This window comes from Trachypithecus francoisi, unplaced genomic scaffold (genome assembly GCF_009764315.1).
Source record: "Trachypithecus francoisi isolate TF-2019V2 unplaced genomic scaffold, Tfra_2.0 Lachesis_group10, whole genome shotgun sequence".
Lineage (NCBI taxonomy): Eukaryota > Metazoa > Chordata > Mammalia > Primates > Cercopithecidae > Trachypithecus > Trachypithecus francoisi.
In genome coordinates, this window is record NW_022681455.1 from 115050008 (window position 1) to 115068582 (window position 18575).

General features: G+C 40.0%; 1 protein-coding gene across 2 annotated transcripts in view; it reads right to left on the minus strand.

The window, feature by feature from the left end:
- The window catches only part of GLG1 (golgi glycoprotein 1), a 154638-nt gene that overhangs the window by 76136 nt on the left and 59927 nt on the right, over positions 1 to 18575 (minus strand). For both annotated transcript variants that reach the window (XM_033219002.1, XM_033219001.1), the window contains one exon: positions 10420 to 10452. In XM_033219002.1, the coding sequence (XP_033074893.1) occupies positions 10420 to 10452 (33 nt within the window). The remainder of the gene's footprint in view (positions 1 to 10419; positions 10453 to 18575) is intronic.

Sequence of the window (18575 nt, forward strand, 5' to 3'; positions counted from 1 at the left end):
ACTACAGGCGCCCGCCACCGCGCCCGGCTAATTTTTTTGTATTTTTAGTAGAGACGGGGTTTCACCATGGTCTCCATCTCCTGACCTTGTGATCCGCCCGCCTCGGCCTCCCAAAGTGCTGGGATTACAGGCGTGAGCCACCGCGCCCGGCCGATAGTGCATTTTAAAAAATAATAGGCCAGGCACGGTGGCTCACACCTGTAATCCCAGCACTTTGGGAGGCTGAGGCGGGCGCATCACCTGAGGTCAGGAGTTCGAGACCAGCTTGGCCAAACATGTTGAAACCCCATCTCTACTAAAAATACAAAAACTACTCGGGTGTGGTATGTGCCTGTAATCCCAGCTACTCAGGAGGCTGAGGCAGGAGAACTGCTTGAACCCAGGAGGTGGAGGTTGCAGTGAGCCGAGATAGAGCCACTGCACTCCAGCCTGGGTGACAGAGCGAGACTCCATCTCAAAACAAAAAAAAAGAATAAACAAACAATAAAAATGACAGCTTAATTTTTTCCTTTTAAATTATTACCTGTTATCCTTTTTCTTGCCTTACTGCACTGGCTAGGACCTCTGTGATAATAAGTAACTATGGCTTGTTGCCAATCTAGTGTAGAAAGCTGTTAATATTTCGCCATGAAGTATGATGCTTGCTGTAGGCCTTTTTATAGCCACGTTTTATCAGATTAAATAAACTCCCTTCTAGGGTGGGTGCTAAAATTGGAAATTTGAATGCTAATTGGATATTTGATGATGTTAAAGAATTATGATATTTTAAGATATGACAATGGTACTATGGTCTTGGTCTTGTTGTTTTTTAAAGTCCTTATCCTTTAGAGTATTTACTGAAATATTAACAGATGACATGATGTGATGTCTGGGTTATGCTTCAAATGAATACAAGAGGGGAGGTACATAAGGATATAAACAACACAGTATCAATCTGAATTAATATTTGAAGCTGTAATGGTGAATCCACGGGGGTTGGTTATACAACTCTGTTGAGATAGAATTTACATTGCAAAATTCACCCTTCCAGAGTACAACTCAGAAGTTATGGTTGTATAATCATTACCACTAATTCCAGAATATTTCCCCAAAAGAAACTCTGTATCTATTACCAGTCACTTCCCATTCCCCACTTCTCTGATTTCCCGGAAACCACTCATCTTCTTTCTTTGTGTCCTTTTTGTAATCTTTTGAGTCCAGTTATTGAGGTTCATCCATGTTGCAGCATGTATTAGTACTTCAATTTTTTTGCAAAGTGATATTTCACTGTATGGCTATATCATATTTTATTTATCCATTAACCAGTTAATAGGCATTTGGGGTGTTTCTACTTTTGAGCTTTAACTAATAATGCTGCTATGAACACTTATATACACATTTTTGTGTGAAAATGTGTTAACTTTCTTGGGTATACATCTAACAGTGGAACTCATGGGTCATATAGTAACTCTTTAATTTTCTGAAGAACTGCTAATCTGTCTTCCACAGTGGCTGCACTATTTCACATTCCACCAGCAATTTCTCTAGATTCACACTAACATTTGTTAATTGTCCACCTTTTTGGTTACACCCATCCTTCCTAATGAGTGTGAAGTAGTATCTCATTGTGGTTGGGATACGCATTTCCTTTTTTGGTTTGTTTTTTAAAGAGACGCGGTCTCACTCTGTTGCCAAGGCTGTGGCATGATCATATCACCATGTCTGGTTACAGTTTTAAAATTCTTCTTTGTAGAGACGGGGGTCTCTGTATGTTGCCCAGGTTGGTCTTGAACTCCTGGCCTCAAACTATCCTCCAGTATTAACTTTCCAAACTACTGGGATTAAAGGTATGAGCCACTCCACCCAGCCTGCATTTCCTTAATGACAATGATGTTGAGCATCTTTTCATGTGCAACTGGCTATCTGCATATTTTCTTCTGAGAAATGCCTATTCAAATCGATTGCCCATTTTAAAATTTGCTTTTTATTCTAGAGTTGGAAGAGTTTTTGTATGATCTCAATACTAGACCCTTTATCAGGTATATGATTTGTAAATATTTTCTCTCATTGTATAGGTTGCCATTCAACTTTCTTGGTAGTGTCTGATGCACAAAAGTTTTTTTTTTTTTTTTTTTTTTTTTTTTGAGGCGGAGTCTCGCTCTGTCGCCCGGACTGGAGTGCAGTGGCCGGATCTCAGCTCACTGCAAGCTCCGCCTCCCGGGTTTACGCCATTCTCCTGCCTCAGCCTCCCGAGTAGCTGGGACTACAGGCGCCCGCCACCTCGCCCGGCTAGTTTTTGTATTTTTTTAGTAGAGACGGGGTTTCACCGTGTTACCCAGGATGGTCTCGATCTCCTGACCTCGTGATCCGCCCGTCTCGGCCTCCCAAAGTGCTGGGATTACAGGCTTGAGCCACCGCGCCCGGCACAAAAGTTTTTAATTGTGATGAAGTTCAAGTTATCTGGTCAGGCGCAGTGGCTCATGCCTGTCATCCCAGCACTTTGGGAGGCTGAGGCAGGCAGATCACTTGAGACCAGGAGATGGAGACCAGCCTGGGCCACAAAGCAAGACCTCCATATCTCTACAAAATAGAGACAGAGCAAGACTCTATCTCAAAAATAAATAAATAGACGTTATTCAGGTTGGTCAGACACCCAAACAATTTTCAGAGAGAGAAGTATCAACTGAAAAATGAAGACAGTATATAAGTAACAAACAACAATTTTCAAGTAAAATATAACTTGTACATAAAATATAACATAATGGAAGTTCATTGTACTTTCCAAAAGAGAGAGAGAAGACTTGAGAGTTGGTGATGGTTGGTAAAGGCAGGGTATTAGGGAATCATTCTCTGGAAAGTAATGTAAAATCAGATGATTGACTATGAGGCAGGCATTCATTATCAGTGCGAAGACATATTTTATGATAATTCTTTTCCTTAGAACTTTGGCACTTAGAAAAAACTCCTGATGTGGAAAGATTCATGACATTACCTGTAGAAGAATCTTTGAGATTTAAAAAAATACACTTTGGGCTGGGTACAGCAGCTTACACCGGTAGTCCTAACACTTTGGGAGGCCGAGAAGGTTGGATCGCTTGAGCCCAGGAGTTAGATGTCAGCCTGGGCAACATGGTGAAACCCCATCTCTACAAAAAATACAAAAATTGGCTGGGCATGATGGTGTGCATCTGTAGTCCCAGCTACTCAGGAGGCTGAGGTGGGAGGATCACTTGAGTCCGGAAGGTTAAGGCTGGAGTGAGTCATGATCACACAACTACACTCCAGCCTGTGTGACACACCTAGACCTTGTCTCAAAAAGCAAAACAAAACCAACCCCAAAAACCACTTTTTGACGTGGAGAAATACTGTATGTGCAACACACCCTGAAGAGGAACAGAAGATGCTACTTGATCACTCCCTGCTATCACTTCTTTAGCACTCCTAACTATGAGGTAGAATTCAAATTTGTTCCATGTGATAATCTGACTAGTGCTGAATAAGTCGCTACATGCAAATGTGCCTAAAACAATGATGTCTCAGGGAATATTCTGTGTTTTGGGTAAAGTGCTAACAACTTGTAAGAGTCATGATGGCTAAATACCATTAACTGAACAATCATTATGTGAAACAAATCTGTATCCTGATTATACATCCTTAACTTGGTCACAGTCCAAATTGAATTGATATTATGCTACCTCATATACAATGTAAGAATATTCCAAAGTAAAATTATATTTTTATTCCTACCCACCCTCTGTGCTACTGTTGTCATATATTTTATTCTACATGTTATAATCTGAAAGTATATTGTTATCGCTTTGGCTTAAGTCAGTTCTCTTTTTTTTTTTTTTCTTTGAGACGGAGTTTTACTCTTTTTGCCCAGGCTGGATTGCAATGGCACTATCTAGGCTTACTGCAACTTCCACCTCCCAGGTTCAAGTGATTCTCATGCCTCAGCCTCCCAAGTAGCTGGAATTACAGGAGTGCACCACCACATCCGGCTAATTTTTATATTTTTAGTGGAGATGGGGTTTCACCATGTTGGCCAGGCTGGTCTCAAAGTCCTGACCTCAGGTGATCCTCCCATCTCGGCCTCCCAAAGTGCTGGGATTACAGGCGTGAGCCACTGCGCCTGGCCAAGTCAGTTCTCTCAAAGAATGAAAGAATAATAGTCATATTTATCAATTATTTTTCTCTTCTAGTGCTCATATTTCTGTGCTTCAATTTATGATCCTTTCAGCTCTGAGAATTTAGGGTTTCTCACAGCGTGCAAATGTGGGAGAAGAATATTCTCAGCTTTAGATTGTCTGGTAACACCTATTTTATTTTTATTTTTTATGAGACAGAGTCTTGCTCTGTTGCCCAGGCTGGAGTGCAGTGACGTAATCTCAGCTCACTGCAAGCTCTGCCTCCTGGGTTCACACCATTCTCCTGCCTCAGCCTCCCAAGTAGCTGGGACTAGAGGCACCTGCCACCACACCCGGCTAATGTTTTTTTATGTTTAGTAGATACGGGGTTTCACCATATTAGCCAGGATGGTCTCAATCTCGACCTCGTTATCCACCTGCCTCTGCCTCCCAGAGTGCTGGGATTACAGGCGTGAGCCACTGTGTCCGGCCAGTTCTCTTAAAGAATGAAAGAATAATAGTCATATTTATCAATTATTTTTCTCTTCTAGTGCTATTTCTGTGCTTCAATTTATGATCCTTTCAGCTCTGAGAATTTAGGGTTTCTCACAGCGTGCAAATGTGGGAGAAGAATATTCTCAGCTTTAGATTGTCTGGTAACACCTATTTTATTTTTATTTTTTATGAGACAGAGTCTTGCTCTGTTGCCCAGGCTGGAGTGCAGTGACGTAATCTCAGCTCACTGCAAGCTCTGCCTCCTGGGTTCACACCATTCTCCTGCCTCAGCCTCCCAAGTAGCTGGGACTAGAGGCACCTGCCACCACACCCGGCTAATGTTTTTTTATGTTTAGTAGATACGGGGTTTCACCATATTAGCCAGGATGGTCTCAATCTCGACCTCGTTATCCACCTGCCTCTGCCTCCCAGAGTGCTGGGATTACAGGCGTGAGCCACTGTGTCCGGCCAGTTCTCTTAAAGAATGAAAGAATAATAGTCATATTTATCAATTATTTTTCTCTTCTAGTGCTATTTCTGTGCTTCAATTTATGATCCTTTCAGCTCTGAGAATTTAGGGTTTCTCACAGCGTGCAAATGTGGGAGAAGAATATTCTCAGCTTTAGATTGTCTGGTAACACCTATTTTATTTTTATTTTTTATGAGACAGAGTCTTGCTCTGTTGCCCAGGCTGGAGTGCAGTGACGTAATCTCAGCTCACTGCAAGCTCTGCCTCCTGGGTTCACACCATTCTCCTGCCTCAGCCTCCCAAGTAGCTGGGACTAGAGGCACCTGCCACCACACCCGGCTAATGTTTTTTTATGTTTAGTAGATACGGGGTTTCACCATATTAGCCAGGATGGTCTCAATCTCGACCTCGTTATCCACCTGCCTCTGCCTCCCAGAGTGCTGGGATTACAGGCGTGAGCCACTGTGTCCGGCCAGTTCTCTTAAAGAATGAAAGAATAATAGTCATATTTATCAATTATTTTTCTCTTCTAGTGCTATTTCTGTGCTTCAATTTGTGATCCTTTCAGCTTCAAGAATTTAGGATTTCTCACAGCATGCAAATGTGGGAGACGAATATTATCAGCTTTTGCTTGTGTGATAACACCTATTTTACTTTATTTTTTTTTGAGATACAGTCTTGCTCTGTTGGCCAGGGGTGAGTGCAGTGGCGGGATCTCAGCTCACTGCAACCTCTGCCTCCCCAGTTCAAGTGATTCTTGTGCCTCAGCCTCCCAAGAAGATGGGATTACAGGTGCGGTGGTTAATGTTTAGAATTTTTTTTTTTTTTGAGATGGAGTCTCGCTCTGTCGCCCAGGCTGGAGTGCAGTGGCGGGATCTCGGCTCACTGCAAGCTCCGCCTCCCGGGTTCACGCCATTCTCCTGCCTCAGCCTCCCAAGCAGCTGGGACTACACCCAGCACCATGCCTGGCTAATTTTTTGTATTTTTAGTAGAGACGGGGTTTCACCATGTTAGCCAGGATGGTCTCGATCTCCTGACCTAGTGATCTGCCCACCTTGGCCTCCCAAAGTACTAGGTAGGATTACAGGTGTGAGCCACCAAACCTGGCCATTTTTGTATTTTTAATAGAGACGGGATTTCACCATGTTGGCCAGCTGGTCTTCAACTCCTAGCCTCAAGTGATCTGCCTGCCTCTACCTCCCAAAATGCTGGGATTACAGGTATGAGCCACAGTGCCTGGACTATTTTCATTTTTTAAAGGGATATTTTTTGCTGGATATAGAATTCTATGTTGGCATTTTCTCTCAGCATTTTACATTTTTTGTTTCATTTATCTCTAGTTTCTACTGCTTGTTGTGTTGAGAAGTCAGCTGTCATTTTCCTTCCCTCAAGAGAATGTCTCTTTTTCTCTGCCTGCTTGTTGAATTTTCTTTTTATCTTTTAGTTTTGGCAGATTGTTAATAATGTGTCTAGGCTGGGCGTGGTGGCTCACACCTATAATCCCAGCACTTTGGGAAGTCTAGGCGAGAGGATCACCTGAGGTCAGGAGTTCTAGACCAGCCTGACCAACATGGTGAAACCCTGTCTCTACTAAAAATACAAAACTTAGCTGGGCATGGTGGCACGCACCTGTAATCCCAGCTACTCAGAAGGCTGAGGCAGGAGAATCACTTGAACCCCAGAGGCAGAAGTTTCAGTGAGCTGAGATGGCACCATTGCACTCCAGACTTGGTGACAGAGCGATAATCTGTCTCAAAAAAAAAAAAAAATTGTTAAGTGAGTATAGATTTCTCTTGAGGTTCACTAAGTTTGCTGAATTTGTGGGTTAACACCTCTCATTAGATTTGGAAAAACATCTTAGCCATTATTTCTTCAAATATTGCTTCTATCCCATTCTGTCCGCCTTTTTTTTTTTTTTTTTTAAAGATAGAGTCTTGCTCTGTTGCCCAGGCTGGAGTGGTGCGATATTGGTTCACTGCAACCTCCGCCTCCCAGGTTCAAGCGATTCTCCTGCCTTCAGTCTCTTGAGTAGCTGAGGTTACAGGTACCTGCCACCATGCCCGGCTGATTTTGTAATTTTAGTAAATACGGGTTTTTTTTTTTTTACCATGTTGAACAGGATTATCTCGAACTCCTGACCTCAAGTGATCCGCCCGCCTCAACCTGCCAACGTGCTGAGATTACAAGCGTGAACCACCGCACCTGGTCATGAATCTGTTTTTATGTCCACTAAAGCTGTCTTTTAAAACTACCCATAAGTTCTTAATTTTTGAAATTGTATCTAGTCTGAAAATGTCCAATTGATTTTCTCAATAAAGACTAATTCTAAGTTGAATTACTTCATATTTTTATCCATTTTAATTTTCCTCTATTTTATTTATAGGAAAATATTTTATTTTCCTCTATTTTATTAGTTATTTGAAGTCCTTGTCTGCTATTAATAATTCCAATATATGAATTTTCTCTTCTCTGGATCTCTCTCTACTGGCTACTTTGTCTCTCGATATCTTCCTGCTTCTTCCCACATGCAGCCATTTCTGGTAGCATGCGGGACATTATGAATGCTGTATTATAGAATTTCTGGGTTATATAATTGTTCTCTAAAGAGTCCTGACTGCTTCTTACATAGACCTTCAACCAAATCTCCTGTTTTCTGGATACTATTTGTTCCCCATTTTCAGCAGTATCATATCCTTCCTATTCCTTGGCTCTTTGAGAGTTCTTTTTTTTTTTTTTTTGAGACGGAGTCTCACTCTGTCACCCAGGCTGGAGTGCAGTGGCGTGATCTCACTGCAACTTCTGTCTCCCCAGTTCAAGCGATTCTCCTGTTTCAGTCTCCCGAGTAGCCAGGATTACAGGGGTGTGCCACCACACCTGGCTAGCTTTTTTATTTTTAGTAGAGGGGTTTCAGTGTGTTGGCCAGGCTTGTCTCCAACTCCCGACCTCAGGTGATCCACCCACCTCAGCCTTCCAAAGTTCTGGGATTACAGGCATGGACCAGGGCGTCTGGCTGGCTCTTTGAGAGTTCTAAGGCACGCATTAACTTTTTTCTGGGTTTCTCCTGTCAGATTCAGTCTATTGATGGATTTTGAGGTCTTCCCCTAATCTTTTGCTTTATAAATAATGCCACAACAAATATCCTTTTATAGACACATCCTTATCTATTATTTTAAGTATAACTATCCACAAATTCATAGAAGCAGAAATGCTGGGTCAAAACATATGCATTTTAGGTTGACTGCTTTATAACTTGTTTTTATTCCCATACATAGGCTTGAACAGGGTTCAGCAAACTTCTGCAGAGGGCCAGAAAGTAACGATTTTGAGGGACCTACGGTCACTGTTGCAGTTACTCAACTTTGCCATCCTAGTGTGAAAAGCAGCCACTGGCAATACAAAAATAAATGGTGTGGCTGTTTCAATAAAACTTTATGTGTAAAAACAGGTAGTAGACTGGATTTGGCCTATGTGTTGCAGTTTGTTGATCTATGGGCTAGAGAATGCTTAAATACACACATCCGGCCGGGCGCGGTGGCTCAAGCCTGTAATCCCAGCACTTTGGAGGCCGAGACGGGCGGATCACGAGGTCAGGAGATCGAGACCATCCTGGCTAACACGGTGAAACCCCGTCTCTACTAAAAAAAAATACAAAAAATTAGCCGGGCGAGATGGCGGGCGCCTGTAGTCCCAGCTACTCGGAGGCTGAGGCGAGAGAATGGCGCAAACCCGGGAGGCGGAGCTTGCAGTGAGCTGAGATCCGGCCACTGCACTCCAGCCTGGGCGACAGAGCGAGACTCCGTCTCAACAAAAAAAAAAAAAAAAAAAAAAAAAAAAAAAAAAAATACACACATCCATATCAATACTGTGTATTTATCCTTTTTTTTTTTCCTTGTTAAGACATGGGGGTCTCACTTTGTCACCCAGGCTGCAGTGCAGTGTTGTAATCATAGGTCACTGCGACCTCCAACTCCTGGCTCAAGGGGTCCTCCAGCCTCAGCCTCCTGAGTAGTTGGGACTATAGGTTCGTACCCATTTACCAAATTTTTGATATTTGCTAATCAAATGGATGACAATAGTGTACTCATTTTTTGTTGAATTTTTATGTTTTTGATTCTGAGGGAGAATAAGCTTTTTATTGTTTATTGGACATCTTTTTCTTTTCCTGTGAACAGTCTACTCATGTCTGTTATGTTTATTAATAGCACTTTCTATTAACAAATATAGTCCTTTTCATCTGCATTGCAAAAACATTTTTGGGGGAGAAAGCTTTAATGTAATCAGATACAGATGCAGACATATATTTTTAAAACATCTTTTGGGGCTGTGTCATATTTAGAAAAGCCTTCCCTCTATTCTTCTAGTACTCCTCTAGTTTTATTTTGTACTTGACTTACCTAGGTTTTCATAAGAATAAGTAGTTAACCTAAATAGCCAATCTGTCTCTGCTTACACAGTCTCTGGTCCAACCTACCTTCTATAATGTGATAGAGTGACTTTTGCCACATACAGACGTCCGCTTCTTCTAAGACCCAGATCAAGTGTCACCTCCTTTATTTATTTATTTAAGACAAAGTCTTGCTCTGTTGCCCAGGCTGGAGTGCAGTGGCACGATATTGGCTCACTGAAACCTCCGCCTCTTGGGTTCAAGCAATTCTCCTGCCTCAGCCTCCAGAGTAGCTGGGATTACAGGCACACACCACCATGCCCAGCTAATTTTTTTTTTTTTTTTAGTGGAGATGGGATTTCTCCATGTTGGCTGGTCTGGTCTCAAACTCTTGGCCTCAAGTGATCCACCTGCCTCAGCCTCCCAAAGAGGTGGGATTACAGGCGTGAACCACCACGCCCAGCCTCATCTCCATTATTAAGCCTTTCCTGACATCAACTCACCTAGAAAAAATTTATTTTTGTGTCTCCAATGTCTTCTGTATAGACTTCTACCAAAGCACCCAATACTTTTTGCACAGACTTGATTTCACATCAGTCTCCTTTTAATGTGCTACTATAATGTTTGGCAAATAGAAGATGACTATGTGATAAGTAAATGAGAGAACTTTAAAATAGGAAATTCTAAAGTTGTAAACTTGATAAGCAGAGAATTATTTTCACATGGTAGCTGTAACTGAAGAAAAATTTAACCTTAAGTACATAAATATTATTTGGGAGAACCTGCAGGCTTCTACAATGAAGGCTTATTTGTTGATTTTACCAGGGTCCTTAAAGTGTGTCTTCCTTTTAAGATTAAGACTGTAAGAAAACATAGCACTTTCCAGAACAACAGGAAGAGCATCCCGAAATATGTCATCGTATCTATAAAGCACATATGGTGCATCACAGAAAATCCATACTTACATGATTGCAGTCTGAAGAAATTTCATTTTCAGGCTAGAAGGAAAAAAAAAGAGATGATGTAAATTATATATATATATAGAACCTTTCAAGTTTTCAAACACCACCAAAATAAACTCAAAACAAGAAATCTGAATATTCAACCAAATATGCTTCTTCAACATAAGCAGTAAAATGGAGCTTGCATATCTTTTAGGCTGTTGGGGAAAAATGTACCTGAAAGGTACATGACATTTAATCTCTTCCCAATCAATGGTACAGTGTGAAGATGGGGAGAATGAAGAAGAATGTGCTAAAGCAATAAATAAAGCAACAATGACATAAAGATCCCTACAGGACACGTTATAATTCAGGTTTATTATAGGGTGCAGAGGAAGTCCCTCAATTTTTTTTTTTTTTTTGAGACAGGGTCTCACTCTGTCACCCAGGCTGCTGTGCAGTGGCGCAATCATGGCTCACTGCAGCCTCAACCTCCTGGGCTCAGGTGATTCTCTGGCCTTAGCCTCCTGAGTAGCTGGGACTAGAGGCGCAAAAGCCCAGCTGACATTTTCGGTATTATTTATAGAGATGGGGTTTCACCAGGTTGCCTAGGCTGGTGTCGAACTCTCAGCTCAAGTGATCCACCCACCTCAGCTTCCCAAGCAGCTGGGATTACAGGCGTGAGTTACCATTCCCAGCCCCCATCAATGATTTTTAAATTGGCCTAATGTCACCATTGGGAGAAGCTATGTGATGGGTACATAAGACCTCTGGGTACTGCTTTTGAAACTTTCTGTGAGTCTATAATTAATAACAAAAATTTTTAAAAAAACATTTGGAAATATATTCCTATGGATACATTTGCTTTGTAAAGCCAGATACACAGACCAGAGATAAAACGAACTTTCAGGCGAGGCGCGGTGGCTCATGCCTATAATCCCAGCACTTTGGGAGGCCAAGGCAGGTGGATCACAAGGTCAGAAGATCAAGACCATCCTGGCTAACACAGTGAAACCCCATCTCTACTAAAAATACAAAAGAATTAGCCGGGCATGGTAGCGGGCACCTGTAATCCCAGCTACTTCAGGAGGCTGAGGCAGGAGAATGGCGTGAACCCGGGAGGCAGAACTTGCAGTGAGCCAAGATCGCACCACTGCACTCCAGCCTGGGCCACAGAGCAACTCCATCTACAAAAACAAAAACAAAAAGAAATTTCAATTCCATGACAAAAAAAAGGGTGGACTAGGTTTCACATAATATTACATAGTTTTGCAATACATATCTCCTTTAGTTTCCTTGTTCAAAGGAGACACAACTGCAATAAAACACACCATAATAAGGCACCACTTCCTGGTGGGGTGCAGTGGCTCACACCTGTAACCCACCACTTTGGGAGGCCAAGGCAGGCAGATTACTTGAGGTCAGGAGTTCAAGACTAGACTGGCCAACATGGTGAAACCCCATCTCTAGTAAAAACACAAAAATTAGCCAGGCGTAGTGGCACATGCCTGTAGTCCCACCTACTCGGGAGGCTGAAGTGGAAGAATTGCTTGAACCCAGGAAACACAGATTGCAGTGATCTGAGATTATATCATTGTACTCCAGCCTGGGCAACAGAGCAAGATTCCGTCTCAAAAAAAAAAAAAAAAAAGCACAATTTATTTTGAGTTTCCACAGTATTCTAACCTGTTTAAATAATTGGTTTACATAAAGTGAATTGTGTGTCTATAACTTAAATATTATCAATTTAGGTAGCAAAACATGCTACTTTAAAAATGTTTTCTGTTCAAGGATAAAGATAAGGCAATAAAGAAAATATAACAAATCAAGTAGCCACATCCAGCATTATTTCAAGAAGAAAATGGTTTCCCTATGGAACTATTAATCCCACTGCAGAATTTAGTAGGCATTAACAACATACAAACTCATCTTTATACTTACAACATATATTAAAATTGACTTTAATGAGGTTGCTAGGTAATCATAAGGTTGTATTATATAACACAGTACTTTTCAACTTTCTCCCTACTTGTCTAACAGCAGATACTTCAATGCCTTTTTAAGGTGCCTTTCTGAGGCTCAGAAATCAGCCTCCACGCTGAGTTAACCTAGCTTAACTCTGTTCCCACCACCTCAGTTTGAAGTTTAACTTATATCTCTAATAGTTTATTAACAGAATGCTTTTACTTAGGCAGTTTTCTACACTATCCTTTTAAAATCTATCATTTAAGTTTTCCCAATCAATTAGCAATTCTAGTTCTTTCTCAAACAAGGCATGGAAAGCAATTAATATCACAATCTTCTCTACTTATACTCATTTCTACTAAACAAAATCTTGGATTAAAGGGGCATTCTTGAAAGAAATTTAGAGCAGTGGAGAATTTTCAAAAAAATTGTAGTCAAATAAAATATAAGCTCCCCGTAGAAAGAAAATTATTGTCATGTTTACAGTCCACAGGACAATATCAGCAAATTAATTACTGTTTTAATGACTTGCTTCCCTACAGCGGGAGATTGGATTATTTCTCCCAATTTTCCGCTTGCATAGGATTTTACATCCAGATCCTCTGTTTTGTAAGTCTATACCGCCTCCTGCTATAAACTGAGTATACACCCGGCTCCACTGACATTGAGCAAATCAAGATAGCAAAGGAGATGAAAAGCAAGCACTGGAGTCCACGTTTGCAGTTAATTGAGTCTCCATGGATGATGTCACTCCTTCCTAAGAGGTGCAGTACTGTGTGCTTAGTAATACTGTTAATGCAACATAATATAATATAGGTCACTGATGTGATCGGGCCAATGGAGTTTTAGGAGAGACAATATGAGAAGAGAATTTAAATGTGCCTGGGTAGTTTGGCCTGTATTCCTGCACCCCTTCCACTCCCCATGGGAACATGGTAGTACAAAGAAAAGGAGAGACCCGTGGAGCAGACCTGAACTTAACCCTCAACCTGTAGCCTAAAGCAAAGCCATCTCGAATAACTCATGGGCAAGAAAAACAAGCCCCAAGTTAAGCCCATGAAACACTGAGGGTGTCTGTTATGAAGAAAAAATGACTAATATATCTATCAAACAAATAAAATAAAAATATCAAAGCCTTTAAATTAGAACCTGAAATAGCTATGATCTAAAATTAGTGAATTATATTAGAAAGCACAGAACACTACTGTACCCTTTCATGAAGAAATGACATAATCCATGGCGACACAAAAGTGCAAATCCAGGCATCAGTGCTTGCTTTTCATCTCTTTTGCTATCTTGATTCGCAACTGACTATAAATGGGTTTTATTTTTGTATTCATTCATTCATTTGGTTTTGAGATGGAGTCTTGTTCTGTTGCCAGGCTGAAGGGCAGTGGCACCATTATGGCTCAATACAGCCTCTGCCTCTTGGGCTTAACCGATCCTCCTGCCTCAGCCTCCCTAGTAGCTGAGACTAAAGGCACGTGCCATGATGGTTGGTTAGTTTTTAAAAATTTTATTGTACAGACCAGGTCTTGCTATGTTGCCTAGGCTGATCGCAAACTTCTGGTCTCAAGTGATCCTCCTGCCTCAGTCGCCCAAAGTGCTGGGACCACAAGCATGAACCAGTATGCCCAGCCTTTTCCTAGGTTTAGTTTCTCTACCCAGAAAGAAAAGATGATAGAATAGGAATACCCTAAGAACAAGGTTATGGTGTTAGGTCTTTGAGATTCATGGAACCAAATTGTTAAGAAGAATTGTTAAGCATAATTGTGAACAATTAATTTCAGAAACTTAGAAGAGTTTTTAGAATCCAATAACACAGTAGTGGTTTAGAGGAACAGAACAGAGACTACAAAATATGAAATACAAAGGAGTACTTTATACTACCCTTTATAAAGAACCAATAATGAACAGAAATTTCAAGGAATGAAAACAGATGCGGGTGCTGATTCAGGTTTGGTTCTCATATTGCACCATTCTCATTATTTCCCAATTAAACCACTTCCTCAGATAAAGTACATCTATTTCCACAAAACTGTAAGTGCAGATAGGCTCACTTGTCTCTAATCCTAGAAGATGAATAGCATGAGGAATAACACCCAGAATGACTAAAATAAGATAAAACAGAATTTTTTCTTCCTCTTTGGTAATAGTAAAATAATGCTCTGAGACGATCCCAAGAATTAGCCAACAAGTATATTTTGAATAATGATGATGAACTCAAAACTGTGCTAGGCATTGTTGCAAGATACAAAGACAAGACTCTATCTGGTCTCTAATCTCAAGTTGTTTACGATCCATTTGTACAGTTAAAATAGTGAAATCAAACAAGCAAGAGGAGGGACTTGAGATAGGCCTAAAGAATTAGAAGAGTGATCTCCAAAAAGGAGTGGATTCCTCAAGGAAGAAGTTAAGGATCCCTTGGGGGTCAGGAAGAAAATAACAGAGCTTCTGTTTTTAAAAAAGCTTATCCTTTATGTTTTAATGTATTTTTATAATGCATATAACATGGGTGTAACTAATATTTTATGAGTATGTATCTACTGGGGGGGATGGTTACTAATTTTTCAAATGATAGGAAGAACATGACCAAGATAGACGAAAAAAACTTCATCTCATCATTAAGATTCCTACCTCTACCTGCACTCTTCAAACCCGGGGGCAAAGTGCTGGCTCCTTCAAATTAGAAGCTGAGCTATGTCACATTATCAGCTACTCCTTATTCTGGAGACAGAAATCTGGGCTTCAAAAAGAAGGGTCTCTCACATCAAGTGTTTACTCATTGGAAATAAAACTTTCCTCTTACAATGGAAAACTGTAAGAAAAAAAGTTATGAAAAGCATCATAAACAGCTGCTAATTTAATGACCAAATATGAGAGAAGTGATTCTTGACGTTGCATATATTAGTATCAATAAATAAACTATTATAAAAGGAAGAATGAGCAAATGAAGAGAACTTTGCACATACCCCATCCCAATGCATCAGTGACTAAAACAGAGAAGGAACTTGGGTAATGCTGTATAAATGATATAGCAAACAAAGGCAGTAAAGGGAAAAGCACCAAGTACTTGGAGACACCTGCTTGACTTCAATAAAGAACATGATTTGAGTGCAGCAGGAAATGGTCAAAAAGCAAAACAAACCCCACAAAACACAGAAAACAAAAAAGAACCCTGCCACTTTTCTATAGTATTTAGCTATAGAAGCTGTGTGACTTCAGGTACATCACTTAACTTCTCTAAACCCCTAACGATAGGCTTTGAGCTAGAATGGGAATCCATGAACAGGCTTTGGGAGTCTGAAATATCTTGAAATTGAATGCAAGCATTTGTGTATATCTATATTCTTCTGAGAAGAATATCCACAACAGCTATCACAATCTCAAAAGGATCCACAAGACAAGAAAAAAATTAAGAAATTCTGGTCAAATATTGATTGCGGTTCTTTCCAGCTTTATGAGTCTACAAAATCTGAGATGTGGAATTTAAAAATGTACTTACTGAATTTCAACTTTTTTTAAAGGTAGACAATTTGTATTTATATAATATATATTATGATGGTTACTACTCTTTCACCTTATTCTCTGCTAGTCAAAGTCACAACAAACAGGTTTCAGAATAAACTACTGAAAAGCTTGAGTCTGAATGTTCTCAAATCAACTACCACATTCACTTAGGAGGGTTTTTACAGAAAGTCTGGAACTATGATTTCCCCAAGGTGAACAGGCTAAGTTAATGAGTCTGGCAGGAGAAATTAAAGGATTCACAAAGCTATCTTGGAAGGTGTCCCAGTTTCTGAAACAGAAATGCTTGGGAGTTGGATATTGTCTAAAATATGTAACATTCTACAGTTTCCACTGAAGTTGAACTACATCAGATCACATAAAGGAGTAGGGTCTTTTTTGTAAGACACCTGGTAGTAAATTAAGTGACAATAGACTTTGTTTATGAATCCCCCAGGAGAAAACAAACAAAAGATGCCAACACTGTCAGTGCTTCTATGGCCTTAGAAAAATTTGAAAGCAAGCGATAACCTAATGCCTCCTTTCCATTGGAGACACTCTGCTGCAGTAGTAAGTCAAGTCTTCTGGGAGTTTATTCATTAAGAACCCAGTAACTTCCCATCACATGAACAATTCATTTACTAACCTGGTCCAAAGCCCCCAAAGACAATGAAGATAATGTAGCTGGTATCTAACAAAATAAGCCCAATCTTTTACCAATGGGAAACTTTCCTGAGCAAGTCTAAATGGAATCTCAATCCTCAGGTTTAGAACTACTTTCCTCTTAGTGCCTTATTCTGGCTCTATCAGAATTTATTTTTCTTATTTGTACCCAGGTATAGTGGTTATTTTTTTTCCAAAAGGACAGTGATCAGCACAGGCTTTATGCCTTCCAACAATGCTCTGTTTCACTAAAGAGTTGTAGCTGCTTTTATTTAAGTCTTTAATGTTCAACCACTTTTTCAAAAAGGAGTCACTGTACAGGTCCAACAGGAGATTGAGTTTTTTTTTTTTTTTCTTAAAAAGGCATGAGATACAGAAACTGGCTCTCAAGTGCATATCTAATCATCACACAAGGCTGAATGTGAAGTTTTTAGGGGGAAAGGGGACCTGATATTTTAAAGGAGGAAAAAAGCACCGCTAACCCTATGAGATGAGTATGGCAATAAAGTCAGTCAGAGAAGGTTTCATGGAGGAGGGTACATTTGAATTAAGTCTTAAAGGTGGTTATGGTTTGGTTAAGGCTGTTGTGTGCAGGTTGAGGCAGATGAGAGGTAGGCTGTGCAGGGTGGAGCACTACTAGGCTGTGGGTGGTGTTGGAAAGGCACATTCTGTGCCAATGGCAGAAAAAGTGATGGACCCCACGACAATCACTCCTAGGCTTATTCATTTGACATCTCCTAACACATGCTAGGATAACTACAAGGCTTTAGTGAAAATCCCAACGTTGGTCCAATAATGGTTTCTCATAGTTCAAATTAAGACGTCATGCTAAACACAGTGTGATAATTTCTTTTACTTTTATTATTTGTGTGCTTCCCACCAAGTGGGCAGTGGGATAACAGTTGTCAAATATTACACAGTTACTCACTCCTATAGGAACACGTTAAGTTTTAAAGATAGACAGGCAAGACCCTCATAGACAAATTAGAGCCCATTTATCCCTGGTTCTTAGAAGGTCTCACATAAATACAGAACAGTGAGTGGGCTATGTTAAGGTTAAAACTTGTCTTGTACCTTTAAAATGAAAAATCTCCTCAATGCCCTTTAATTCTAATAAAACAAAAAGGTATATGTATTTTACAGTGGGAAATAGCAGAATGATTCAGAGAGCATACTTACTCATAGGTATAAATATACTAACAGGACTTTCAGCTTTGTCAAGTACTAATTAAGTCATCTTCAGTGAAGTTATATCCCTATTCTGAAAATATGAAAACACACAGCAATTGCTAATTACTCAAAACCACCACTTTGGACCTAATGGTTGACCTCCCTCCACCCCTGACTCCCCGACAGAAAGATCCATCTCCCTAGAGAAGACGTTTTGCCCCAAACTTTACTTTGAGAAGTCAAATTACATCTTATTTTTGTTTAAGAAAACTCTAACAACACTAGTTAAACTAACCAAATGGAAATACTCAAATTAGTATAATTTCTCATCTTCTATGCCTAGAGCAGGAAATAAAAAATAACAAATAAGAATATAGTTCATGGCTGACCTGTGAGTGAAAAAAATACATACACACACACACACACACACACACACACACAGAGCAATCTAGTTACTGAACAAAAACTGAATCATTACATTATGGCAAATGTAATGACTTTTACATTGGATTATAATCTATTAACCCATGAATATAAAAATAAATATATTTATTATATAAATGTTATAAAGTATTAAATGTAAATTTTATAAGTATAAACTGTAAATTTTATAAAACGTAAATTACAAAAACGTAATTTTTTCTGCTGTGTATGAAAAAAATGTAAACTCTCTCCTCACATTTCCCATTTATTTTACTATCAGGAATTAGAAACAAGGTGCTTATAAACAATAGGAGATACGCCATCCCTTCAGAGGAACATTTAGAGATATTCCTTTTCATACACAGAGCTCAGCCAATCTTTTCATCAAATTCCCATCTGGGACTGCCTAACATTTAAGAAATGTAAGGATTGTTTTGCAATGACAAGAGTTT